The sequence below is a fragment of the Cheilinus undulatus genome, linkage group 13 (assembly GCF_018320785.1).
Source record: "Cheilinus undulatus linkage group 13, ASM1832078v1, whole genome shotgun sequence".
Taxonomy (NCBI): Eukaryota; Metazoa; Chordata; class Actinopteri; order Labriformes; family Labridae; genus Cheilinus; species Cheilinus undulatus.
In genome coordinates this window covers 41,694,909-41,721,528 of record NC_054877.1, presented here as the reverse complement: position 1 = coordinate 41,721,528, position 26,620 = coordinate 41,694,909, and the positions used below count along the sequence as shown (strand labels likewise).

The 26,620-nt window shown below is 39.2% G+C and overlaps 1 protein-coding gene and 8 non-coding genes across 10 annotated transcripts in view; all 9 read right to left on the bottom strand.

The window, feature by feature from the left end:
- LOC121520158 (vasoactive intestinal polypeptide receptor-like) overlaps positions 1–26,620 on the bottom strand; it is a 48,299-nt gene that overhangs the window by 14,042 nt on the left and 7,637 nt on the right. For both annotated transcript variants that reach the window (XM_041803495.1, XM_041803497.1), the window contains exons 4-6: positions 5,955–6,061; positions 5,771–5,868; positions 1,746–1,875 (exon numbers count right to left, since the gene is read on the bottom strand). In XM_041803495.1, the coding sequence (XP_041659429.1) occupies positions 1,746–1,875; positions 5,771–5,868; positions 5,955–6,061 (335 nt within the window). The remainder of the gene's footprint in view (positions 1–1,745; positions 1,876–5,770; positions 5,869–5,954; positions 6,062–26,620) is intronic.
- trnay-gua lies at positions 8,154–8,259 on the bottom strand. Its single transcript has 2 exons — positions 8,223–8,259; positions 8,154–8,189 (listed from the first exon to the last, which is right to left on the bottom strand). It is a non-coding gene; the product is annotated as a tRNA-Tyr (tRNA).
- trnay-gua lies at positions 8,903–9,008 on the bottom strand. The gene is made up of 2 exons: positions 8,972–9,008; positions 8,903–8,938 (listed from the first exon to the last, which is right to left on the bottom strand). It is a non-coding gene; the product is annotated as a tRNA-Tyr (tRNA).
- On the bottom strand, positions 9,251–9,356 carry trnay-gua. Its single transcript has 2 exons — positions 9,320–9,356; positions 9,251–9,286 (listed from the first exon to the last, which is right to left on the bottom strand). It is a non-coding gene; the product is annotated as a tRNA-Tyr (tRNA).
- trnay-gua lies at positions 10,001–10,106 on the bottom strand. The gene is made up of 2 exons: positions 10,070–10,106; positions 10,001–10,036 (listed from the first exon to the last, which is right to left on the bottom strand). It is a non-coding gene; the product is annotated as a tRNA-Tyr (tRNA).
- Positions 10,349–10,454, bottom strand: trnay-gua. The gene is made up of 2 exons: positions 10,418–10,454; positions 10,349–10,384 (listed from the first exon to the last, which is right to left on the bottom strand). It is a non-coding gene; the product is annotated as a tRNA-Tyr (tRNA).
- Positions 11,098–11,203, bottom strand: trnay-gua. Its single transcript has 2 exons — positions 11,167–11,203; positions 11,098–11,133 (listed from the first exon to the last, which is right to left on the bottom strand). It is a non-coding gene; the product is annotated as a tRNA-Tyr (tRNA).
- On the bottom strand, positions 11,446–11,551 carry trnay-gua. The gene is made up of 2 exons: positions 11,515–11,551; positions 11,446–11,481 (listed from the first exon to the last, which is right to left on the bottom strand). It is a non-coding gene; the product is annotated as a tRNA-Tyr (tRNA).
- Positions 11,819–11,924, bottom strand: trnay-gua. The gene is made up of 2 exons: positions 11,888–11,924; positions 11,819–11,854 (listed from the first exon to the last, which is right to left on the bottom strand). It is a non-coding gene; the product is annotated as a tRNA-Tyr (tRNA).

Here is a 26,620-nt window from a genome sequence, read left to right as displayed (position 1 = left end):
ATGATTGATAAAATAAAAATAAAGAATGAAGAATCCTAGCATAGAGTGCTGTAATAATAATGCTGTTGGATGTAATTTAATGTAATCCAAATAATCTTATAAGATGGATAATGAAGCCTATTTCTTAGATGATTGTTCCCAAACAAGCTTGTTTGTTTTATGTTTATGTTTTATGGGAAAATGCCAACATAAATAAAAAATGTAAACCCTAAACCTAATGTTGATCTATCACTCAATAAATGCCACTTGTTAATCAGCTATTATATCAGGCTTTAAAGTGTCTGTTCTCTGTTTTACTTTATATTTTTCACTTAATCCCAACTTTTGTTGGAATTAGGGCTGGTATTTCTTTCCATCCTGACCTGCGGACTTATTTATAACTCCCCACAGTTTATTTGATTTTAGTTGGGACAGTGTTTGTGTTCAGAAATTACACAGCATAGACTAGAACAAGCTAATCCTACAATAGTTATCATTGATGAATAACATCTGAGGTTCATCATTCTAGAGGGTGATTGTATTGTGATCATGTGAACACAGGTAGGAGCACACTGATCCTCTGTGAGTCAGTTGTTATTTCAGTATTCATAGAAAGGGTTTATTTGTATTGCATACGCTTGTAACGTTTATTTTTCAGTTTATTTAGACCACCAGGGGGATGATGAGGAAACTCACTGACTATAGGTCGATATTAGGAAAGGGCTGGGTGTTTTTTTTTTGTTTTTTTTTTTTACCCCAATGACCAATCATAGGGAGCGCAGGTGGAATTTTAGACGCTCAAGTTTTATTTGGTCAACTAAAGGCCTTGTGATTTCACAACATGAGCGTTCCATCTATGAGTGGACTATTTGTTTGTGTTTGTGTTACGTCAAAGATAAACTATTTTAAAGGAGGGCAGTTCCAGTTTCAGCATTTTCACAGGCTCAGTAACAACAAGTAAACTGAACTTAAAGTGTAAAGTTGGTTCCCTTTTCCTCTGTTGCTTTCTGCCAGCTGTTTTTTTTTGTTTGATTTTTGGGAGCAGATGAGAGCGTGAGCAGCTGTGTTTGTAGCGTGGACATCCCTAAACTCAGCCATTAACAAGCAGCACTTAGAGACAGTAAAGCAGGTGATTTATGGTGTCCTGGTCCAAGCTTCTGTGGTAATAAAGCCGTGGATTTAGCTGGAGAGAGATCTGAGAAAACACTAGTGACGTCTGTGACTTGATCAATCAAATGAAAACAAAAGAAGCTGACCATCAGACCATATCTTACCTCATTTATCTTCCTAAATAAGCAGATACAGCAGTTTGATATTACACTTATGCTGTCAAGATAAAATTCATAAAAACTAAAGTTTAGAGTATGATTTATTGACAAAGCTCTCTGCAGTTCAGGCTTAATGTTCAGCAAACAGGAACTCTCACGACATCCTGCTGGACAGCTGAATGAGGAAACGGCATCTCAGGAGTGGAAGGACTCTGCAAACACTGCTACACCCAGAAGCACTTGAGTGCTTGCACGTTAAGTAAACTCTAAAAGCAAGCGTCAACGTCAGTAAAGTCTGAGTGAGTGATTCAGTAAATGCAATTTGCCTCTGCTAAGGACAGAAACTGACAGTGTGCTGCTGCTCGTCCATCACACGGACGGGTTAAGATGATTTATTGGGCAGGAATTTTAATTATACAGAGAAAATCAATGAAACACACGGCTCTGCTGATAAAACAGGCATGTCGGGAATAAGACGGGAGCCTTCAGCGTACTCACAGTTGGCTGGCAATTTTCTGTCTCCCCGACATCATAGAGGATGACGTCTTTGATGAAAACAGTCACAGCCTTCAGAATAAAAGCCATGAAGAGGTGCATGTGGATGTAGTTTCTGGTGCAGTGCAACTTCCTGTGAAATAAGCAAAACAGTTTTAAAATAAAGAGCAAAAACACATATTCCTAGAGCTCAAATTAAACATTCACATGATCTAATTGATAGTGTCACCCATCCCTTCAACCCATGCTGGCCCTGCCCCTTTCGGGGGGAAAATTTTCCACTAAAATGAATGAAGCTAAATGAGAACGTTTGGGGCAATCAGGATTTAAAAGCTTTAAATACCAAAACTGTTTATTTCGAGTCCAAATCAAACAGCTAGTAGGTTATGAATAAAAAATATGACATCTGAAGTAAGAACGAGCATCTTAAATATAAAAGGAACAAAGTTTTAGGTGTATATGAGTCTGTTCAGACTCTATTAGTCAAACTGAACAAACTGACCTACCCTGTGACTGTATGTACGCATGGATTTTAAGCTTGAGTTCATTAAAATGTTTTTAATACGCTGATGAATGTATAATAAATCTGTTTATAGGTAAGCAGACTACAGAGCAATAGAAACACAGTAATGTTCCTATATTTATCCGCTATAAACCCTCTCCAGTTTTCAGGATATTCAGGTATTCATAAGGTCAAGGAAAGGTGGTGATGAAGAAATCCGACTGCACTTTCCCAGGCAGATGTTATGGACATGACGTGTTATTTGAGTAAAAACTACAATTTACAGTTGATGGACTACAAATTTGCATCTCTCACTCTCAGCGCTCTCCATGTTGTTTAGTGCAGGGAATGAAACGTGAAAGTCTCTGTGAAAAATATGAGCTCATTAAGATTTATATATCCTAATATCTCTACAGGACGAGGAACTGTGACTGTTAACAGCAGAAACGTTTCTCTTAATCTGAACTCTCTTCATAGTCAGTGCAAGATGAATGACATTCAAGTCCTTTTATTAAATCATTTTATTTATTCCCTACCTATACATTCTTTCTTTAATACTCTCATTTCTGTTGATTATAGTAAGTCTCTGGTTCTGTCTGTCTTTCAGCTTGTCATGTGAGAGGCTCTATAAACAGCAAATAAAGAAAACCTTCATTGGCTACAGATATTTCCTCGTCTTACTTTTGTCATTATGATGAGAAATACAATAATCACTTTATGGCAACATGCCAACTTATCACTTGAAATGGTTAGGATTTATAAATGTTCACCATTTTATTAAATTTTAAAACAGCAAAACGAATGCAGTTTGAAATACTGACTGCACGACTGATTTACAGACTGAAATGAAATAGCTTTCATATATGGGCTGATATAGCTGTCATGTCTGTAATAGTCTTCTGTTCATCCGTGTTTCCTTACGTTTATCACATGAATTATAAGTTACTAGTACTAGGTAGTAAAGTTACAGTCAAATGGATCGTTTAACTTGATGAGCAGTCAACAGGTACGTCACTTTAAATGAAGTTGACGCAAAGAATTGTGGGTCGTCTTTTCATCTCCCCGTTTGTAAAGGATGGTCCAGTATCTTATATTATTATTATTATAATTATTATTATTATAACTACTACTACTATTTTAAGTAGTGCTATTATTGATGTTATTGTGATTTTTTATTATATTATTAGTAGTATTATATTACCATTGTTATTATATTATTATTATTATCATTATTACTATTATTATTACTGTTATTATTATTATTATTATTATTATTATTATTATTATTATTATCATTGTTGTTGTGATTGTTGTTGTTTGTCTTTATTCTTTTATTGAGGGTGAGTTTATAAAAAGTCAAATCAATTACACATAAATAACAGTGAGTCAAATTATGAGGAATTTTCAATAGTTTTAAATCGGAAGGCAACAAGAAAGTGCCTAACCTTGTAACAGTAACCAAAAAAAACAGGGCTCAATAAAAGGTCAATTTAGTAGAATCTATTTTATTTATTTAGCTCATTTAAAAAAAGATCACGTTGCCCTAATTAAGCACAGATAATTAGACATTAATGATTCACTTTCCACACACTCCTGCTCATTTGTTAAAGAGTGACAGTGTAATCCTTTCACCAACAGACCACACAGGTGGAGCACTTCAGTGCTCATTTAAAAAAACAAATCCAGAAGTCAGGATCATAAAACACTTTGCATTCATTTGGTTCACAAATCAAGACAAGGGTTAGAAAAACTTCACATCTCTACATGGATTTAATAATCTGTTTCTGTTGTAAACAATGGGCTAAAATGGAGTTTTAAAATGTGATAAATCACTATTAACTATTGAAATTCAAGCATTAATCCAAGTGTTTTAGCATTTTGATCACCTGAAAAAGGCACACTGTAATAACACAGAGACCATTTAGTTTGAATGAACCTTAACAGTAGAACTCACTGCCTCTGGAAATAAAAACAGTGAACTCTAAAAGAAAAAAATAAAACTAAAGATGCAGCTACTTATTAAACTTGGGACAACTATACAGCCTTATGCAATGTTTTAATTATGATTTTACCATTGTTTCATCTCACATTTATGTTGCCTTTGTCTACTATTTTTATGATTGTAATATTTTTTTTCCAGATCTTAGTTTTTTATTAGTGCAATCAATTTTTTTGATTACTTGGTTTAATCAATCATAGAGGGGTTAAAAAAGTATGCAGATTAATCACACTCTAATTCCATCACACAAACATCCAAAGAAGCTAGAAATCCCCTCTGCTCTTACTTTCCATGATAGTATATTATCAATAAAGTCGTTTTTCAAAGATTAATCCAAGATTGGTGAGTGAGTTGACAATCACACAAACACAAAAAAGGTCTTTGCATAAATCTGAACAACTTCTACATTAAACATCTACAAGTGACATTTTTAAAATGTCTTGTACAAATCTATGTGGCTATTTCAAAGCTGTGAAAGTTTTGTTTGTGACCAGAACAAATAAAAACCTGAAAAACTTAACTTTTCAATTTTCCATTTTTTTTTTTTTTTTTTTTTTTTTTTGGTCAAAAATGAAAAAATGAGAAAGTATGCTTGTTTTTTCCAGACAAAAAAAAAAACAAAACAAAACAAAACAAAACAAAACAAAACAAAAAAACAGAATGAACAAAAGAGTTACGCTGGATTTCAACCAGGCTATAGAAATGCCAGAAAATACATTGTCCTGCTGAGAAACCCACATCAGAATATGAGTACACATAAACTATTCAATTATTGAAAAGAGCCAATTTAGGGTTCATATTTCAGAGAATTTTCCAATTAAACATTTATTGTATCCACCAAATGTTCAGCATGGAGGTAAACAGGAACAAATCAGAGGGGGTTTTCAGAGAAAAGGCCCCTAATGTAAATTCTCTCTTCTGGGTGTTCTCAGACAAACGCCTCCCCGGTGAGCTTATCATTGGGGGGTTGAATTGTGTAAACCTATGATGATGGGTGCAATGACACAGTATTAACCAGCCGCCTCAACAAGGCGTCTGCAGCCGAACGTAAACAGCAGACGCTCCTCACATCCTGTGTCTCTGCTCCAGAGTCCAAATCAACAACATTTTATAAGCATGAGGAGTAAACACATAGCTTGTTGTTTAGCTGTAAAACACAAATGCTCCAACTGCAGTGGCTTCCAACTGAGCAGACTGGGCTGTTTTCTTAGGAGTCATCCTTATGATCAGTGCTATGCCATGCAGCATGCAGGAAAACAATTTTTCTCTCCACCTTCAGCTTTGAAGGTCAAAAACAGAAACATGCTGTGGCCAGCAGCAGGCTGAGTGGTTTGACTTTATGGCTGCTGACATTCAAATGCTCTGGTGTTCACATTACTGGCTGAAAAACACTATAAAGCATCTATAAAAGGAGGAAAATGGTGTGAAATGAGAAATCAACATGCTTTATCGCTCTGAATGAGGAGAAAAGGTGTTTGATTGTCTTTATTCAGGGACATTAAGCAGCATGTTGATGGATCTGCTTACCGGAAGAGGCAGAGTATGACGATGGCGATCGTCAGAGAAACGAGTGACACACTGTGACCGATGGTGTATCCCACTTTGATAGCATCGAAGAACTCTCCCTGCAAAAACACGTCAGGTTAATCTCACTGAATAAAATAAAAACACGACTAAAGTAGCAGCAAAGACAGGAGGAGTTTAGACCAACCGTATTTTCATCCATGGTGCTGTTGGGATTGTATCCACAGTCCAGTATGTAGGAGTCAAAGCTGACCGGAGTCCAGCCATCCTCTGAGCACGTTTTTGACAGGTTACCTAATGAGTGGAGGGAAAGAGGGATTAAACAACATTACAATAATACAACTGACTGCTGCAGAGGGCTCAACGTGTCAATTAAAGGTAGTGTTTTATAGCCCATGTGTTTGTTGTGAGTCCCAGGAGGGCCTGGATTGAGCCTTCAGGCAAAGCTTCTCTGCTCATATTTAATGATATCACGCTGAGATGTGTGTCTCACTGGAATACATGAAACTCAAAGGAAATGAAAGGAGTGACTGAAGGGGTTCAGTCGTCCCACAAGCTCAGAGACGCTGGGGCCGTTCCCATGTGTATTTGCCTCCATCTGTGTCATAATCACTCTACACACAAAAACCCACATAGGAGGCCAACAGTGGAGCGGAGATATTTTTACTCCATCGTAACCAATGGGGGCAGATGTCAGAGGTCAAAGAGCATTAAACTGAACATAAAGACAAGGCGCTGCTTTCATCTCAGAGATTATTAAAACAGTGACAAGCTCTGTATATGACAGTTCTGCAGACTAGCGCTCACTAGAGCTCAGCAGAGTACAGAGGAAAAAAGTTTATACAAGCAAAGTTCACTCAAGTTCTCTAAAGAACAGTGAAGAACAGTGCGCTAGAAGTCGCTACAATACAGAACGGTGCACTTTAGTTGACTTTCCCCAGAGAGCAGAAATCAATCAATCCATCTTTACTTCTGCAGCACCAGTTCCTAACCAAAGTTATCTCAAGACACTTTAGAAGGAGGAACCATATTTTTTGCTATACTTTTTATTAAAACCCACCAACAATCACCACGAGCTCAGCACTAACAGCACTGTTAGGATGGCGAGGAAAGCCTTCTCCTTTTTATTTTATTTTATTTTAACCTTTAATTAACCAGATAAAAAAACCAATTGAGATCAAGATCTCTTTCACAAGGGTGACCTGGCCAAGAGGTCAGCAGCACATGTCATGAAAAAACATATTGAATGGTGGCAATATACAATAAGTTAGAATACACATATTTTTTGTGAGAGCAAGGTGTTACGTGATAAAGTGCAGTATCTTTAACAAAAATAATTCAGAAACACAAGCACTGTTCAGTGGTCTCACGCTGTTTATCCATCAGCATGGACCGAAAGGCTCCAAGTGAAATGAGCTCTGAGAGCTTCAGCTCAGTCTGTAAGGAGTTCCACACTGAGGGGGCAGCAAAACTGAACACTCTCTTCCCCAGGAACAGAAAGATGGAGAACGTCACAGGACCGTAAGGCATAACGGCTTTTAGTTCTCTGAAGAAAAGTACATATATAAGCTGGAGCTAAGCCAAGAAGAGCCTTATAAATCAGGGTCAGCCAGTGCATATACCTGCGTGCACTTAAAGAGGGCAAGCCTGATTTGACATACAAGTCACAATGATGTGTGAGGCGGCCATCACCAGTGACAAACCTCAAGGCACTGTGATTAAGTGTTTAAGGACTGCAGACATTTAAGAGGAGCACCTTCATGGGCAGGAACCTCGAACACATGTTGAACAGCAATCTACTGGAGCTGTATTGGGATTGGAAAGAACTCTTTATTATATAATGAAAAAACAGAGCTCAGTAGAAGAGAGCCAAGTCTGCATTTCAGTATAGACCTTTCAGTATTGAGCTTAATGTACAGTACATATTAAAACACTTTACCAATGTAAACATTGACGAGGGGGTACAACAGAAATCACTAGTGTCAAAAGAAAAAATGACAAAACACATTGAATGAAAAAATAGAAATCTTCAGCCCAGCAAAGTAGAGCCTAACGTGCGTTTCAGTATACCACTGTCGATTTTATAACAAAAAAGCTCTGTTTAATGAAATACAATAGAAGAGAGCCCACAAGAGTACAGTGCAAAATATGGCTTTAGACTGTAAAAAAAGATGTCTTAAGCACGGAAATAGAGCTCACAGTAGAATTCAGTGTACCAGAATAGATGCTGCACCAAAAGAGCTTGTATACAAATTCACAACTCAAAAGGGATGATCAATTAAGAGCCTGAAGTGTATTTATACTGCATTTATAGGCACTATCATAACTGTGTGCTGATGAGTCATTTCAAGCTGGCACTGTACAATATTCCACAGTTAAAAGCTCCTCCTTCGAGCCGGATTTGAACCAGCGACCTAAGGATTTCTCACATTTCCACTTTTGGTGGGAACATGTCCTACAGTCCTCCGCTCTACCAACTGAGCTATCGAAGGACACAAGAAAAAAATCAAAAATGATGTAGAAAAAACTTTTAAGAGAAGCCTGTTGGTTCAATTGGTCACAAAAAAAAGTAGATCTGAAAAATGAAGATTCAAGTGAAACATGATCTGCTTTCAAAAGCAGCACAGGAGGTGGACAATAATGTCTGAGTGTGCAACAGGAACTTGATCTCTTTTACTGCATTTATAGGCATTGTCATAATTGTGTGCTGATGAGCCATTTCAAGTTGGCAATGTACAATATTTCCCAGTTAAAAGCTCCTCCTTCGAGCTGGATTTGTAACAGCGACCTAAGGATTTCTTCCGTCTCCACTTTCCGTGGGTACATGTCCCACAGTCCTCCACTCTACCAACTGAGCTATCCAAGGAAGCAGCGAAGCTTCTGAAGGGATGTGGAACAAAAATGATTGCCAGCGACTGTGGAATCATCTTTTCAGAAAGAGAAGTAGATCTGAAAAATGCAGAATCAAGTGAAATATTAAGTGCTCCCAAAAGTTGCATGGGAGTTGGACATGTGCACTGAATATGCAACAGGAACTTGATGTTTTTTTTCTTGTAATTGTTTGCATTTTCACAACTGCGTGCTGATGAGCCATTTCAAGGTGGCACTGTATAATATTCCACAGTTAAAAGCTCCTCCTTCGAGCCGGATTTGAACCAGCGACCTAAGGATTCCTTCCGTCTCCACTTCCTGTGGGTACATGTCCTACAGTCCTCCGCTCTACCAACTGAGCTATCGAAGGACGCATCAAAAACTGAAACAATGTGAAAAAACTTTTATAAGCAGTCTGTGGATTCAATTTTTCACAAAGAAGAATGCGAAAACAAGTGAAATATAAAGTGGTTCCAGAAGTAGCATGGGAGGCAGACAATATCCACTGAACATGCAACAGGAACTTGATGGACTTTTCTTGCACTTTCACAACTGTGTGCTGATGAGTCAATTCAAGCTGGCACTGTACAATATTCCACAGTTAAAAGCTCCTCCTTCGAGCCAGATTTGAACCAGCGACCTAAGGATTTCTCACATTTCCACTTTTGGTGGGAACATGTCCTACAGTCCTCCGCTCTACCAACTGAGCTATTGAAGGACACAAGAAAAAAATCAAAAATGATGTAGAAAAAACTTTTAAGAGAAGCCTGTTGGTTCAATTGGTCACAAAGAAAAGTAGATCTGAAAAATGAAGATTCAAGTGAAACATGATCTGCTTTCAAAAGCAGCACGGGAGGTGGACAATAATGTCTGAGTGTGCAACAGGAAGTTGATCTCTTTTACTGCATTTATAGGCATTGTCATAATTGTGTGCTGATGAGCCATTTCAAGTTGGCAATGTACAATATTTCCCAGTTAAAAGCTCCTCCTTCGGGCTGGATTTGTAACAGCGACCTAAGGATTTCTTCTGTCTCCACTTTCCGTGGGTACATGTCCTACAATCCTCAGCTCTACCAACTGAGCTATCCAAGGAAGCAGCGAAGCTTCTGAAGGGATGTGGAACAAAAATGATTGCCAGCGACTGTGGAATCATCTTTTCAGAAAGAGAAGTAGATCTGAAAAATGCAGAATGAAGTGAAATATTAAGTGCTCCTAAAAGTTGCATGGGAGGTGGACAATATGCACTGAATTTGAAACAGGAACTTGATGTTTTTTTTCTTGTAATTGTTTGCATTTTCACAACTGCGTGCTGATGAGCCATTTCAAGGTGGCACTGTACAATATTCCACAGTTAAAAGCTCCTCCTTCGAGCCGGATTTGAACCAGCGACCTAAGGATTCCTTCCGTCTCCACTTCCTGTGGGTACATGTCCTACAGTCCTCCGCTCTACCAACTGAGCTATCGAAGGACGCATCAAAAACTGAAACAATGTGAAAAAACTTTTATAAGCAGTCTGTGGATTCAATTTTTCACAAAGAAGAATGCGAAAACAAGTGAAATATAAAGTGGTTCCAGAAGTAGCATGGGAGGCAGACAATATCCACTGAACATGCAACAGGAACTTGATGGACTTTTCTTGCACTTTCACAACTGTGTGCTGATGAGTCAATTCAAGCTGGCACTGTACAATATTCCACAGTTAAAAGCTCCTCCTTCGAGCCGGATTTGAACCAGCGACCTAAGGATTTCTCACATTTCCACTTTTGGTGGGAACATGTCCTACAGTCCTCCGCTCTACCAACTGAGCTATCGAAGGACACAAGAAAGCATCAAAAATGATGTAGAAAAAACTTTTAAGAGAAGCCTGTTGGTTCAATTGGTCACAAAGAAAAGTAGATCTGAAAAATGAAGATTCAAGTGAAACATGATCTGCTTCCAAAAGTTGCACGGGAGGTGGACAATAACGTCTGAGTGTGCAACAGGAAGTTGATCTTTTTTACTGCATTTATAGGCATTGTCATAATTGTGTGCTGATGAGCCATTTCAAGTTGGCAATGTACAATATTTCCCAGTTAAAAGCTCCTCCTTCGAGCTGGATTTGTAACAGCGACCTAAGGATTTCTTCCGCCTCCACTTTCCGTGGGTACATGTCCTACAATCCTCAGCTCTACCAACTGAGCTATCCGAGGAAGCAGTGAAGCTTCTGAAGGGATGTGGAACAAAAATGATTGCCAGCGACTGTGGAATCATCTTTTCAGAAAGAGAAGTAGATCTGAAAAATGCAGAATGAAGTGAAATATTAAGTGCTCCTAAAAGTTGCATGGGAGGTGGACAATATGCACTGAATTTGAAACAGGAACTTGATGCTTTTTTTCTTGTAATTGTTTGCATTTTCACAACTGTGTGCTGATGAGCCATTTCAAGGTGGCACTGTACAATATTCCACAGTTAAAAGCTCCTCCTTCGAGCCGGATTTGAACCAGCGACCTAAGGATTTCTCTCATTTCAACTTCCTGTGGGTACATGTCCTACAGTCCTCCGCTCTACCAACTGAGCTATCGAAGGAGACAGCACAAAATGAAACGATGTGAAAAAACTTTTATAAGCAGTCTGTTGATTCAATTTTTCACGAAGAATTATGCGAAAACAAGTGAAATATTAAGTGCTTCCAGAAGTATCATGGGAGGTGGACAATATCCACTGAACATGCAACAGGAACTTGATGGACTTTTCTTGCACTTTCACAACTGTGTGTTGATGAGTCAATTCAAGCTGGCACTGTACAATATTCCACAGTTAAAAGCTCCTCCTTCGAGCCGGATTTGAACCAGCGACCTAAGGATTTCTCACATTTCCACTTTTGGTGGGAACATGTCCTACAGTCCTCCGCTCTACCATCTGAGCTATCGAAGGATGCAAGAAAGCATCAAAAATGATGTAGAAAAAACTTTTAAGAGCAGCCTGTTGGTTCAACTGGTCACAAAGAAAAGTAGATCTGAAAAATGAAGAATCAAGTGAAACATCATCTGCTTCCAAAAGTTGCATGCGAGGTGGACAATAACGTCTGAGTGCGCAACAGGAACTTGATTTCTTTTACTGCATTTATAGGCATTGTCATAACTGTGTGCTGATGAGCCATTTCAAGCTGGCACTGTACAATATTCCACAGTTAAAAGCTCCTCCTTCGAGCCGGATTTGAACCAGCGACCTAAGGATTCCTTCCGTCTCCACTTCCTGCGGGTACATGTCCTACAGTCCTCCGCTCTACCAACTGAGCTATCGAAGGATGCAGCAAGACGAGAAATGATGTGAAAAAACTTTTCTTAGCAGCCTGTTGGTTCAGTTTTTCATGAAGAAAAATGCAGAAACACATGAAATATCAAGTGCTTCCAGAAGTTGCATGGGAGGTGGACAGTATCCGCTGAACATGGAACAGGAACTTGATCTTTTTTACTGCATTATAACAGCTGTGTGCTGATGAGCCATTACTAGCTTGTACTGTCACTACCACCTGAGTTAGCGAAGGAGCCTCCTTGACTTGCTGGTCAGTGAGAATAATACTATGAATAGGTCAGAGGATTATTAAATACCCTTTGGATGAAATAATAAGCCACAATTTTCACATTACAGCATGCATAGGTGTGGTTATGGACAAGAAGTGCAGAAAAGTAGACAAGAACTTAAAGGGATACTTTAACATTTTTGCAAATTTGCCCATAGCCATAATCCCTATAGTCTTACTAATAGGTCTGTTACCTTTAGCTGTCGGTGCAAGCTATTTTTAGATCGGCGTTGCTCAGCTAACGTTATGATGTCTTATGGTATTTCGGCTTTCCCTCATCAAACTCATCAAGTACACAATCCAACAACTCCAAAACGCTCTTGTGGACAAGTTTTCACCTGCACATTTACCACGCTGATAAATTAACTCACCAAAATGGGGCCCTGAGGAACCCTCTGTGGCTGAAATCCACCCATATTCGGTGGCTGTCAATATCGAGCCCTGCCATCAGTGTGTCGGCTGTTACATTATGTGGTAACCACACTTTACATCTCTCAGGCCCCCATGGAGATAGAAACCCTAGGCTACAGTACCAGCTAGCCTGTGCATTAATTCGCCTTTGATCGCAGTGCATATTTGAAAAAACAGTGAAAACTCGTCTGGGATATTTGAGTGCGCAACTTTTTTTTTTCTTCTGCTCAGAAAGGTGGAAAGCAGTGCACAATTGCGCAGTAAACCCCCCTTAGAGGGAACACACTTCTGTACCAAAAGAGGTCTGTACTATAAAGTCCAGTAGAATTGAGCTCATGTGTGTACAATGCAGTGTAAGACAGTAGGCTTGACAAAAGTGCTCTTTAGCAAAGCAGGATAGGACTCACTATCCATTTCAGTATATCACAATATTGTACCAAAAGAGCTCTGTTAAATCAACTAAAATAGAGCTCACTAGAGCACAATGCAATATGGGACAATGGAATTTAAACAGAAATAGAGCTCTTCTGCCGGGTAAAATGGAGCTTACTGTGCATTTGTTTGTCATATGAACATGGAGATCCTGACAGCTGTTTATTTGTATTATCAATAAGGTGATGAATCAAACAAAAAGATGTTTTTAACATCCCACAAGAAGAATAATCATTTTATTGGCTTACTGAGTAAGAAGCAGCTTTTATACCCATTGTTTTAGTGTTATATAAGCTACCCAAAAAATATTGTTCACAGATATAAACCTCATTTCAGTTTATGCTTCATTTTTAATCCTTTTTTGGATCAAAGCAAATTCATCAGACCACCTGTTGATGAGGAAAAGAGCATTAAACGGCATTAATGATGCCAAGATTTTTAGATAACAGTGGAGCTTGAAAGAAGGCCTGTAGGATATGCACTGCCCTCAAAAACAGTGAGGCCAATTCCTTTATTTCTGCTGTAGACTGAAAACATTTGGGTTTGACATCAAAAGATGAATATGACATATGAGATCAACATTTCAGCTTTTATCTACAGGTATTAACATCTGGATCTGATACACAACGAAGAAGATATAATTTGTTGTAATGGAACACCAAATTTTTAGGTGAGCACAAGTATTGAATAGATAGACTTAAAATAGACTGACGTGAATTAGACTTGATATAGAGATGCAAATCCTTTGCTTGCAATAACTGCTCAAGTCTGTGACCCACTGACATCACCAAATATCTGCATTTTTCTTTTGTGATGCTTTTCCAGCCTCTATATGGTTTAAGTCTGGAAGTCGATCCATGAAGAAACCACTGGTGTACTAAGAAACAGATGTCAAATGGGAAGACCAAGGAAAACAGCAGCAGTGACAAGTTTGCACTTCTTCCCAGTGCTTTTTGAACATGTTGATCATGTAATTGTAATTGTAATTGTGTTGTTTCATCTCTCTCTTCAAAATTTGTGTGTGTCTTCTGAAGGTATACAACCATTTTTCATTGTTATGCTTTTTACTAACTGACATGCCAGATGGATGTGTTTCACACATGCATCTGGGAAAGTTTCAATAGGAAATGTTCGGGAAAAGGCAGAGGATTTGAAAAAAAAGAAACTCGGAGTGTGATTGGATGAATGTTCTGTCTGTCACATCTCTACGGGCCAATCAGAGCAACAAAACACGTCACGTAGCCGCTATCGAGCTGCGCATGCGCAGCTACAGAGGAATAACACGAAACATGGCGACTATAGACATGTCAGTACTCGACTTTTGTCGTTTTTGAAAAGAAACTCACTGCTGTTCTTTGTTCTTCTTTTAATGAAGAAATGTTGACAAGTTCTGATAAAACTGGCGCTTCAGCAGCATCCACACTAAGCTCTTCCGCACCGGCCTCGTGCTGCTGCTAGTTTACGTCACGACTCTGCTGCATTTAAAAGTACTGCCCCTTGTAGTTGATTGGTTCTGTCACTTTCTAACTGGGCCCAAACGGTTCAGATGGGAGCTTTGCAAGATGGATTCGCCAGTGAGAAACACGGAAACGGGTGTAACCATCTGCTTTGCAAGGTTATCTTTTAACATGTTCAAAATAAACTTCACTAACTAACTATTTATCTTTTGATGTCAAGCCTAAATGTTTTCAGTCTACAGCAGAAATAAATGAATTGGCCTCACTGTCCCAATACTTTTAAAGGGGACTGTTAAAAGGATTAGGAGCAAAGAGGTGATTCACAATGCATCTTAAAATTATCATTAATGCAAAAGCACATCCACAAATGCAATGCTTGCTTTAAAAATGCTACTTGTGCACATTTGCTGAGATATTTGACCTCTTTAGATGGGACAGGAAATTAGACACTTGTCATTAATCACATGACAACCAATATTACAACATCATGAGGCATATCTAACACTGTAATCAGAGAGAAGCATGCACTGATATCTCTGTGATTCTGCTCAGTCTCTTGTTTTGTAACATTTATTTGCAGTATTTCCTCACCTCCCTTCTGGTCAGAAAAGAAAAGAAGTTGCGTGAGTTGGCATTAAATTAATCCCTTTCCCTGAATAGAGCTGTAGAAATCAAAATGTAGGACATTCTTCACATTTCCCAACCGTATCGCTGCACAGCCGCTATCAAATCAAGACCGAGTTGGGAAATGACCAACAATCCAGAGTCTTAGAGTGTGTTTGGCATTAAAATATGGTCGCCTCACAAATACCTGAGCGGCGTACTGCAGAGAAGATGGAGGCTTAGCTTCCTCAAACAACATGACAAGACACAAAGGCACTGATAAGCCCCTGCTGTTTCAGCCCATGCCACCGCTGGATTTGGCTTGTTTGAGGGATTGCCAGAAGAATGCTTTCATCATCCACCAAAACATGACTGCAAGGATTTTCAGTGACATGCACAACAACGAGGAGAGCTCAAATGAGTTAATCACCCTGTCATTGTTTTAATTTCCAGGATTTTTTAAGGCTTGACTTTGTTAGAAATGTTAAATAGCCAAATGGTTTATCGAGGCTAATTATATCTTGAAAGAAGATCCATGTGCCTGTTAGTTTAAGCTCTACTGACTATAAAGGCATGCAAGGTGGAAGCGCTGACAGCCAGGCAGTGCCACTCTGAGCCTGCAGAGTCTCAGTGTTTTTGAAAGAGATAAATGACTCCGTGTTTGTGTTAGGCCTACTAGGTAAAGAGTTCATGAGAATGGCAAACTATCTCAACTAAATTTATGACTTGGCCTTCAATCTCTGTGGCGCCGAGTTTCGTAATGCTTGTTTTTGTGTGTGTGTGAGAGGCTTTTAAAATGAATGGCTCTGGATGTGTCAATAATTTCAGCCTTATGCAATTCTATCGAAAGTGAACACATCTGAAAAGAAGCCTAAAATGACTTTTTAAAATACTGTGACACATTTTAAAAAATGGCTTCTGCTTGTGTCATTTTTCTCTGACCTTTTGGGGTTCTGAAACCTTTCAAAATAAAATGAATACTCTAAAAAATGTGCAGTGGTCAAGCTACACAAACAAGGCTGTTTTTCTTGGTTTCCAAGAGGCAACAAGTTCCTCACTGGACAGAAAAAGTAATTTACAATGCAGAGGATCCCAGGCTGTTCATAATGTCTTAATGAAGTCTTCTTTACATGACCTGAGAGCAGAGAGGGTTAACCAGCACAGACCTGCACTGATTTGTTGATTTACTGCATAATTGATACCGTGCTCTTCAGCGTAGGACAGGCCACTTATAATCTCATCTCTTTGTTTTAAAGTCTTTTTACCGTATCTTTGTCCCTGTCTGGTTTGCTCCAGTAAACCTCGGACATTTCAAGGAAACTTAATTTCTCTTTAACCCCACAAATCCTGTGGTTCTTCATCCGCCCCCCTTGTTCCTCCCTGGAGTGCTCTTCTCTCTCAGGTCACTCTATCTCCCATCTGGGTCACATCACAGCTTCCCAGAAACCTTTCTCCTCTACCTCTACACACCAATGATAAATCACTGGTTGGAGTCCTTCTCATGTCCTGAATACGATGGGGAGGTGGTCTAGATTACAGGGGTAGGAACCCCCTCATCATGTCTGCAGACGCTCTCTGGTGACAAAAACACTACAATCATACACAGCTGGAATTTGTGGTGTTAAATTCCTGCAAAGGTGATGGGAAATGGTTGGGAGGATTTTGTGAAGTTTCTGTGCAGCAGTAATGTCCTCAAAATGTCAGGTTACATGCAGGGCTGCAAAAAGAGACAGCGATCCACATACCTGACAACTTTCAGGTTTTAAAATACTGGAGGGTGGTGGTACACCCACAGCACTGTAGGTGAATCATTTATTGGTGGGAACATGTCCCCCTCAGCTGTTGTAGATGGCAGATGCTCCCTTTGAGTTAATTACTAGCTACAGTGCCTATAAAAATATTCATCCCTGTGGATATTTTACCCTTTTATTACCTCCGCCAAGGAGGTTATGTGATCAGCTGGGTTTGTCTGTTTGTTTGTTAGTTTGTTAGTTAGTTAGTTTGTTAGTTAGCATCATAACTCAAAAAGTTGAGGATGGATTTTGATTAAATTTTCAGGAAATGTCAGAAATGGCATAAGGAAGAACTGATTAGATTTTGGGAGTGATCCGGATCACCGTCTGGATCCAGGAATTTTTTTAAGGATTCTTTACTATTGGGAGATGGGACTAATGGCGAAGCTCTGTGCTGTTACCACTTTACACCAGGAGATGGCAGACATGAGTAACTTCAATCCCAGCAGCATTTTGGCTGTGTTTCCATTCAAAGTTTTGGAGTTTATAGAGTTTGAAATATGCACGCCCGGTTGAGGAGACAAGTCGAAGCGTAACAGCGAGAAAAAGACAGCAAATTGTGGCGAGAATACTCACAATGCAGGGACGGATCCAGGAATTTTTTAAAGGATTCTTTACTATTGGGAGATAGGGCTAATGGCAGAGGTCTGCGCTCTCTAAGAGCTTTTCTAGTTAGTTTTATAAATCAATCATGGTTAATATAGTTTTTGGTTTTATGACAAAAAATACCAAAATCAACTATTTAATATCAAAGTGAAAACAGATTTCTACAACAGTCCTGTCAATCAAACAAAAATATTTAAGGTAAAATAAATGATTGCATAAATATTCAACCCCTTTAAAAATCTAATTCAACACAGGTCCAGCCAATTGGTGCTAGTAGTCTCACAATTAGTGAGATGCAGATCACCTGGGTGCAGTGAATTGTAGTATAAAGACACCTGTGCCCGGAAGCTCCAGCCACTGGTAATCAGTATTCCTGGCTACCATCACACCATGAAGACAAAAGAAAACTCAAAGCAACTCAGAGAAAAGGTTATTGAAAAGTATAAGTCAGGGGATGGATAAAAAAAAAAATCCAAGGTACTGAACATCCCCTAGAGTTCAGTTAAAGCCATCATCAAGAAATGAAAGGAATATGGCACATGTGTAAATCTGCCTAGATCAGTTCACAAACTGAGAAGGAGACAAGTGAGGGAGGCCACCAAGACACCTATGACTACTCTCTACAGCTGAGATGGGTGAGACTCTGTATTCAACAACTATTGCCCAGGTTCTTCATCAGTCAAAGCTTTATGGGCTAGTGGCAAAGAGAAAGACACTTTTAAAGAAAAATCGCTTTAAATCTTTACAAGAGTTCACCAAAAAGCACGTGGGAGACTCCATGGTCAAGCGAAATTAAGTTCTTTACTCTGATGAGACAAAAATGGAGTTTTCTGACCATCAGACAAGACGCTATGTTAGGAGGACACCAAACACTGCACATCCCCACATACACACAATCACAGCATCATGCTGTGGGGATGCTTCTCAGCAGCCGGCCCTGGAAAGCTTGTAAAGGTAGAGGGTAAAATGAACATGGAAAAATAAAGGACAACAATCTTAATCAGTCTCAGAAAAAAACAGCTTGGGAGAAGACAGGGAGTGGCCAAGTCAAAGCCCAGACCTCAATCCAATGGAGAATTAGTGGCTGAACTTGAAAAGGGCGTTCATGCCTGATCCCTGTGCAACCTGACAGAGCTTTGCAAAGAAGAACGAATAAAAAATTCCAGTGTCCAGATGCACAAGCCTGATTGAGACCTATCCACAGACTCAGTGCTGTGATTGCAGCCAAAGGTGTAAGTACTAAATTCTGACTTGAAAGGGTGAATATATACGGAGTCACTTATTTCACATTACATATTTTTATTTAATCAACATTACTTTGTAAAAATCTGTTTTCACTTTGACATTAAAGTTTTTTTGTATGTGTGGGTTTGCAATAAAATTTAAGTTTCCCTACTCAGAGGATTGAATTAATCATGCCTTCTGACTTTTCAAATATACACATATTTCAAACTGCCAAGAGGATCTGAAAGTCCTTCGTATTGCCAAATAAATCATGCTATATGTCATATTAAAGTGATCAATCAGACTCATCATAGTCTGTTAGCTAGTAAGCAGCTTGTTTGCTTAGTAGACACACTTCCATTCTTTCTAAAATCCATCACAAAGTTCATTTTTCCCCCCTTACACTTTCCAGATAAAAATATTATCGAGGGAAGGGGTTTCACAGGCACAATGGATATCATGGAGATTATTGCAGGAATCAATGATGTTCTGGTTGGTTTGCTTCTGTAACCGGAAACAAGGCGATACAGCTCTGTAAATTTCATACACACTTTGTGCTTGACTTTTAGTAACAAGAAATGAATGCCATACTTCTAGCTTATGTTGCTATCTGACAGTTTTAGCACACCAAACACACAAGCAAACAGGCAAATATTTTCTAAGAGCATATCTCTGCTCTCAGGGTTTCATGTTCCCCTGCTCCAAATCCTCTGATTATGATGCATTAAGAAGGACATTAAACGGGTTTAAATTCCCAGCAGTGTTTTTTCAGCAGGTCAAATGTTCAACGTATGTTTCTGTGGGTCAGTATGTTGATATCATTAGTATAAAGCCTCTAGACCACTGAGGTTTCTTCTTGAAATCTTTGCTCTTGGATTTGTGGGAAACACAGTTTCCTCTCACTTGACTTGTAACGTTTGTAGGCTATCGTACATTGGCAGGCCTGGTTTTTAAAGGTCACATACTTTACCCTTTAAAGACAAGTTTATATTGGTCTCAGAGGTCCCCAAAACATGCCTGTGAAGTTTGTTGCTGAAAAAGACTCCAGTATGGGATTTTTTGCATGTCTAAAAACTCTTCTGTTTCAGCCCTGCTCAGAATGAGCTGTTTCTGTGTCCAGCACTTTAAATGGTAGTTAATGCGCTGTTTGACTCCGCCTCTGACCACTCGCCTCTCAGGAAATGGATATGGCTGGCAACTGGCAGCTGGGAGGATGATCAGGAAAGGAGGGTTGAACTTTCTTCCAAGCGGGGAGGGCCAATCAAACCTGGGGGTGGAGCTAACTCCCCACATCACATCATGAGGGGAAAATTTGAGAAAGGCTTGTTTCAGCACGAATTTTCTGAAAGGTGGAGAAAGCGAGTGAAACTCACCTCAGCTTTCCAAGAACTGTGGTTAATCACAGTTAACTCATGATTTAACAAGGGGGAGTAATTACTTTTTCACATAGGGCCAGATAGGTTTTGATTGTTTTTCCCTTTAATAAATAAAATCATCATTTAGAAACTGCATTTTGTATTTACTTGGGCTGTCTCTGTGAGACAGGGGCTGGATAGGTCAGCGTGTTACAGCACTGACTTTGGTCAAGGGGATCGATGGTTTTGAGTCCCAGTCAGTACAGACTCAATATCCAGTTTGGGCCCTTGGGCAAGGTCCTTAACTCTTGGAATGCCTATCTACCTGTATGTTTGTCGCTTTGGATAAAAGCGTCTGCTATATGACACTGTAACATTGTAAAACAATAATACAAAGAATCATGCTCCAGAGCTGCTTAATCTTTTTTTAATTGAACTGTTTTTGTTCCATGGATGAATTTCTCTTAATAAGAAGAAAAGCAGTTAAAAGTTGTCTTCCTGGTTCATGCCACAAGCTACTCGTTAACTACTCGATTCACTTTTTGTACCTCTGTAGAGAGGTTCAGCTTATACGACTCAATTCTATCCCTAAAACAAATTAACTTTGAATTACCTAAGGTCAAAGATGCAAATGAATCTTACGGTCTTCAGTTAAAAATGAGGCCTCACTGGAGCTGAATACCACTAGAAACTCTATCCACTCTCTCCCTGTGGCCATTAATGACAAATGGAGATACATGGGGAATTCAGAGGGGAATAATCAGAGGAACTACAAACACAATCAAGCCTATAAATTCTCAGGAGAGTGCTTTCCCTTTAATATAATTAGCATTACTTCCCTGTGAGGCTTCTCATAGATAAAAAGAAGACAAATAAACACAGACACAGTGTCTTTGATGGTGGCAGGATGAGAAGTTGTTCAGCTCTGTGTGACGCAGGTGTGCCATGTGTTTTCAGTTTTACTGTAGTGTTTGTGATATATGAGATGTACCAGGAAAGAGAGAAATCAGCCAGGATGACATCATGAGTTTGTCACTAAATATATTTAGCATCATACTGATAAAGGAGCATCAATGGTTTTAGCATTAAACAAGGTAGGAAATAACCTGAGGTCTCCACCAAGGAGCCTAAAGGTACGATCAATACAGCTGTGTATCAAATATGAAAACCACATGTAGCTTCAGATCATTTTTAATTATTAAAGCTGAGGTCAGACTACATGTTTTTTGTTTTTTTTTTGTTTTTTTTTTTTGTCTGTTGTGGTCACTATGTCAGAGTGGGCGATCACACAGCCATAAATTTGTGCCATGACGTTACCAACAGACATGACAGACTACACAGAGGTGCATTATTAATCAGTGGGCCTGTTGTAATGACGTTGCAAACATGTTGTACTACACATGTGGGGCTAACTCCCCACATGACATCATGAGGGGAAAATCTGAGTACAGCTTGTTTCGGCACACATTTTCTGAAAGGTGGAGAAAGAGAAAGGGAATGGATTTTTCTGATTCTGGGGGGGGGGGTTGTGGACAAGCCAGGGGCACATATTTTTGTTAGAAAAACCTGAAAAAGTTATTTTTGCATAAAGTCCCCTTTAATAAGAAATGATTACCAATTTTTTGGTCAACCTTCATGGTCTGCCTGATGTGGCTGGGCCCGAGCAAGCTTTCCCCTTCTCCCCCTTATAGACAGCTTTGTGAGGAGGTGGCTAATTATACACTGCCTGGCCAAAAAAAAAGTCGCCACCAAAAGAAGGTCACACACTCTAATATTTTGTTGGACCGCCTTTAGCTTTGATTACAGCATGCATTCGCTGTGACATTGTTTCAATAAGCTTCTGCAATGTCACAAGATTTATTTCCATCCAGTGTTGCATTAATTTTTCACCTAGATCTTACATTGATGATCACTGCACAAAGCCTTCTCCAGCACATCCCTAAGATTCTCAATGAGGTTAAGGTCTGGACTCTGTGGTGGCCAATCCATGTGTGAAAATGATGTCTCATGCTCCCTGAACCACTCTTTCACAATTTGGGCCTGATGAATCCTGGCATTGTCATCTTGGAATATGCCTGTGCCATTAGGGGAAAAAAAATCCATTGATGGAATAACCTGGTCATTCAGTATATTCAGGTAGTCAGCTAACCTCATTCTTTGGGCACATAATGTTGCTGAACCTAGACCTGACCAACTGCAGCAACCCCAGATCATAGCACTGCCCCCACAGGCTTGTACAGTAGGCACTAGGCATGATGGGTGCATCACTTCACCTGCCTCTCTTCTTACCCTGATGCGCCCATCACTCTGGAACAGGGTCAATCTGGACTCATCAGACCACACGACCTTCTTCCATTCCTCCAGAGTCCAATCTTTATGCTCCCTAGCAAACTGAAGCCTTTTTTGCATGCCAATGACTTGACCCTTCTTAAACAGACTAACATCTTTTCCACGACCACAGGATGGGTCTTTCAACATGGTTGTTTACGAAATGAGAAGTTACTCATTGCATCAGCTGGGGTTAAATAAGTTGTTGCCAGCTGAAAGAAAATCGCCCATGCAGTAATTATCCAATAGGAGGCTCGTACCTATTTGCTTTGTTAAATCCAGGTGGTGACTTTTTTTTTGGCCAGGCAGTGTATTTCAGATTTGCTTCAGTCCTGTAGTTCCCTGGCTTTGTTAACTGAAAGAAATGCTTCAAAGTATTTTGTTCACTTACTATGATTGCTTTTGTCTGGGGCTTCCAAATGACTAAAACCACCTCTATAAATATAGGAAGGTTGAATAAATCAGATATAAGAGGGGCGTTCAGGACATATCAAGGCAGGCAGAATCTCCATAATCTTTAAATATCTTACATGCAACTCCATCCCCCACAAAAGGAACCAATTTGAGGGTGATAAAAGATGAAAACTAAGAATCTGCATTATCTGCATAATGAGATTTATTCTTGGAAATCAATGTAGAAATTGAATATTCATCCTTAAACTGTTGAGTTTTTATTTTGAATATTTACTTGGTTAAATTAATCCATCACATTTACTGAGAGATATTCACAGTTTCACATTCCTCATTTCCGGTGCTGTAAATTCTTGTTTTTGGGGGGATTTAGACCATATAATCAGTTTACACTATGATTTAGGATTTCGGATCAGACACATTAAATATAAATGAACTATGTTTGTACCACTTAAGAGTACACAACATATCATAAACTCATTTTTCACCATATGCTCCCTTTTAAATGTCTTTTATTGTTTGTGTTTGTCTTTTATTGTTTGTGCTGTTTTAATGTCCCAAATGACACACCACTGTCAGAAATAAAACCCCATTTTTTAAAAACACTTTATAATGTATTTCTTCATTTTCCATTTTCAGAGGCAAAGTAGTTGATTTCTCTGTGGTGTTAATGCTTTGACTTGCCATAATTTGTTCTTATTGAGTACTTCAGTACGTGCAGGTGCATCTCAAAAATTACAATATTATGTAAAAGTTCTTTTTTCCCATGATTTACTTCAGGCAGTTAAATCATCTCATACAAAGTGAAACATTTCAAGACTTTTTTGTTTAAATGTTGAAGATTATGGCTTACAGCTCACAAAAATAAAAAATCCACTATCTCGCAATATTAGAACATCATAAAAACATCAGCCCAAACAAGGAATACAGAAATACTGGCCTTCAGGAAATAATGCTAATTTATGCACTTAAAACTTTGTTGGAGCTCATTTTACACAAGTAACTTCATCTAAGTAACATGGCATGGAGGCAATCAGTCTGTGGCACTGCTGGGGTGTTATGAATCCCAGTTTGCTCTGATAGCAGCCTTCATCGTCTGCATTGAGTCTGGTGTCGCTCATCTTCCTCTTCACAAAGATGCTCTATGGGGTTCATGTTAGACCAGTTGACTGGCCAATCAAACACAGTAACACCATGGTCAGCAAACCAGTGTCTGGTAGTTCTGGCTAACAGCAGAAGATGACATGGCACCTCAAACCTTCAATGACTGTGTACACTGAAAACACTGGACTTCAAGCACCCTGGATTTTGTGCCTCTCTGATCTTCCTCAAGACTCTGGGACCTTGATTTAATCTGAAAATGGCACTTTGGATGCCTGAGCATCAGACCAATTCTTTTTCTTGTTGCCTAGGTGAGACGCTGATGACATCTTTGACATGAGGAAGAATACACTTGTAACCTTGAGATGTTGAATCTGCTTTGTTTGACAATCCTCTGAAGGCTGAGCTTATCCCTGTTGCTTGTGCACCTTTTCTTACCATATTTTTCCCTTCTAGTCAACTTTCCATGGAAATGCTTTGATACAGCCCCTGAGAACAGCCTGCCCTTTCAGTAGTGACCGTCTGTGGCTTACCCTCCTTGTGATGGGTGTCATTGATTGTCTTCTGGACATTTGTCAAGTCAGCAGTCTTCCCCACAACTGTAGTTGTGTGAACTGTACCAGAGTGGGTGAGAGAAGCCTCAGGAAACCATTGCAAATTGGACTTTTGAGCTGTTAGCCATAATCACTTTGAATCAAGAATATATGGAAATATAACTGTCTGAAGTAAATCACAAAAAAATCAACTTTTACATGACATTCACATCTTTTGAGATGCACTTGTACATGATTTTAATCACTGGGACTGGTATTTTCTGTAACATCAGCATCCACTGATTGGGCCCCTGAAGACTTCCACATTAAACCCCGCGCTTTGTGGCTGGCTGTGGCAGTGTTTAAATCTAGGTCAATAAAAGTGTGTCAACAAGCTGAAAAAAGTACATAAAACACAATAAATTTTATGTAGGACAAGTGCAAGTTTACAAGTAGGTATACATCATTTCTTTAAGAAATATTTCTTGCAGTCTGTCGAGCCTTGGCCCAGTATTCATTTTATCATCATTTATGTCTTCTTCAACATAAACATCCAACTCCTTAAAGACTTAATGCTCCAGTGTGTTCATTAGCTGTATTTATGTCCAACTTTGTCAGTGTGTAATTCTTCAGAGCAACAGGAAACTCAAAGCATTTCTCTAAAAACAGCTGCCTGTGGCTTTAGATGACCCAATTAGAAGAAAGAGATGGACCAAAAACACTGAAGTTAGAGCATAAACCCAAAACAAAAGTGTAAATTATTTCACACAGAGCTCTAGGAACATCAGATCTGTGTGATCTTTGTTGTCTCTACACTACAGGCGATCTTTTTTATGTTCATGAAGTTGTCTTCATCTCTTTAATCTACAAATCCCTCATTGGATGTTCACCATCTTATAAAATTTCCATGCTGGTCTGGACCAAGCTCCCTGTCTGTTGCTCCACTTCTGTGTACTTTGAACTTGGAAAAACGTTCACACAGTTTTCAAAAGGAGTATGGGAGGTGGCCTAAGAGTAGGTCTAGACCTGCTCATTTAGTTAAGAGATAATTATGTTATGAATTGGCCCTTTACAGACGAAGATTGGTTGGTTGATAAATTGATTGGTATTGCATACATCAGCTTTTGACTAATTGTGCTAAAATTGAGGAAAAATTAATGATATATTTTAAAAGTTCGTAACTCTATCTATTTTCTAGTTCTTTCATGCAAATGTGTAACATGATGCCAGATGGACTGTTTCATGTATCCACTGCATGGAATATATTTCAGATCCATCTACGTTACATCTCAAATGTGAAGTAGGCTAAAAGATCTCTAAAACCAACACATCATGCTGAGATCTAAGTCACTGAGATTTATCAGTTTGGAAGGGTTACAAAGCCAATTCTAAGAGTTGGGACCATGGTGAGAGTCATTATCCGCAAACGGGGAAAACTTGGAACAGTGGTGAACCTTCTGAGGAGCTACCAAAATGACTCAAAGAGAGCATCAGTGACTCATCCAGGAGGTCACGAAAGAACCCAGAACATCTCAAGACCTGCAGGCCTCACTTGACTCAGTTAAGGTCAGAGTTCATGATTCAACAATAAGAAAAAGACTGGGCAAAAATGGCATCAATGGGAGAGTTCCATGGTAAAAACTATTGCTGACCAAAAATGAGCACAAAGCCTCGTCTCATATTTGACAAAAAAAGAATCTTGATGATCCCCAAGAATTTTGGGAAAATGTACTGTGGACTGACAAGCAGATGGTTTTTGTCCCGTTACATCTGGAGTAAAACTAAAACAGCCTTTCATAAAAAGAACATCATACCAACAGTCAAACATGGTGGTGGCAGTGTGGTGGTCTGGGGCTGCTTTGCTGCTTTAGGACCTGGGCGACTTGCTGTAATTGATGGATCCACGAATTCTGCCTCTACCAGAAAATCCTAAAGGAGAATGTCTGGCTAACAGTTTGTGACCTCAAGCTCAAGCACACTCGGATTATGCAGCAGAATAATTGATCTGAAACACACCAGCAAGTCCAGTTCTGAATGGCTCAAAAAAACAAAACAAAACCAAAAAAAAAACAAAAAACAATGCAATTTGGTATGGCTTAGTCAAAGTCTGGACTTAAATCTGATAGAAAAGCTGTAGCATAACCCTTAAACAGGCCATTCGTGCTC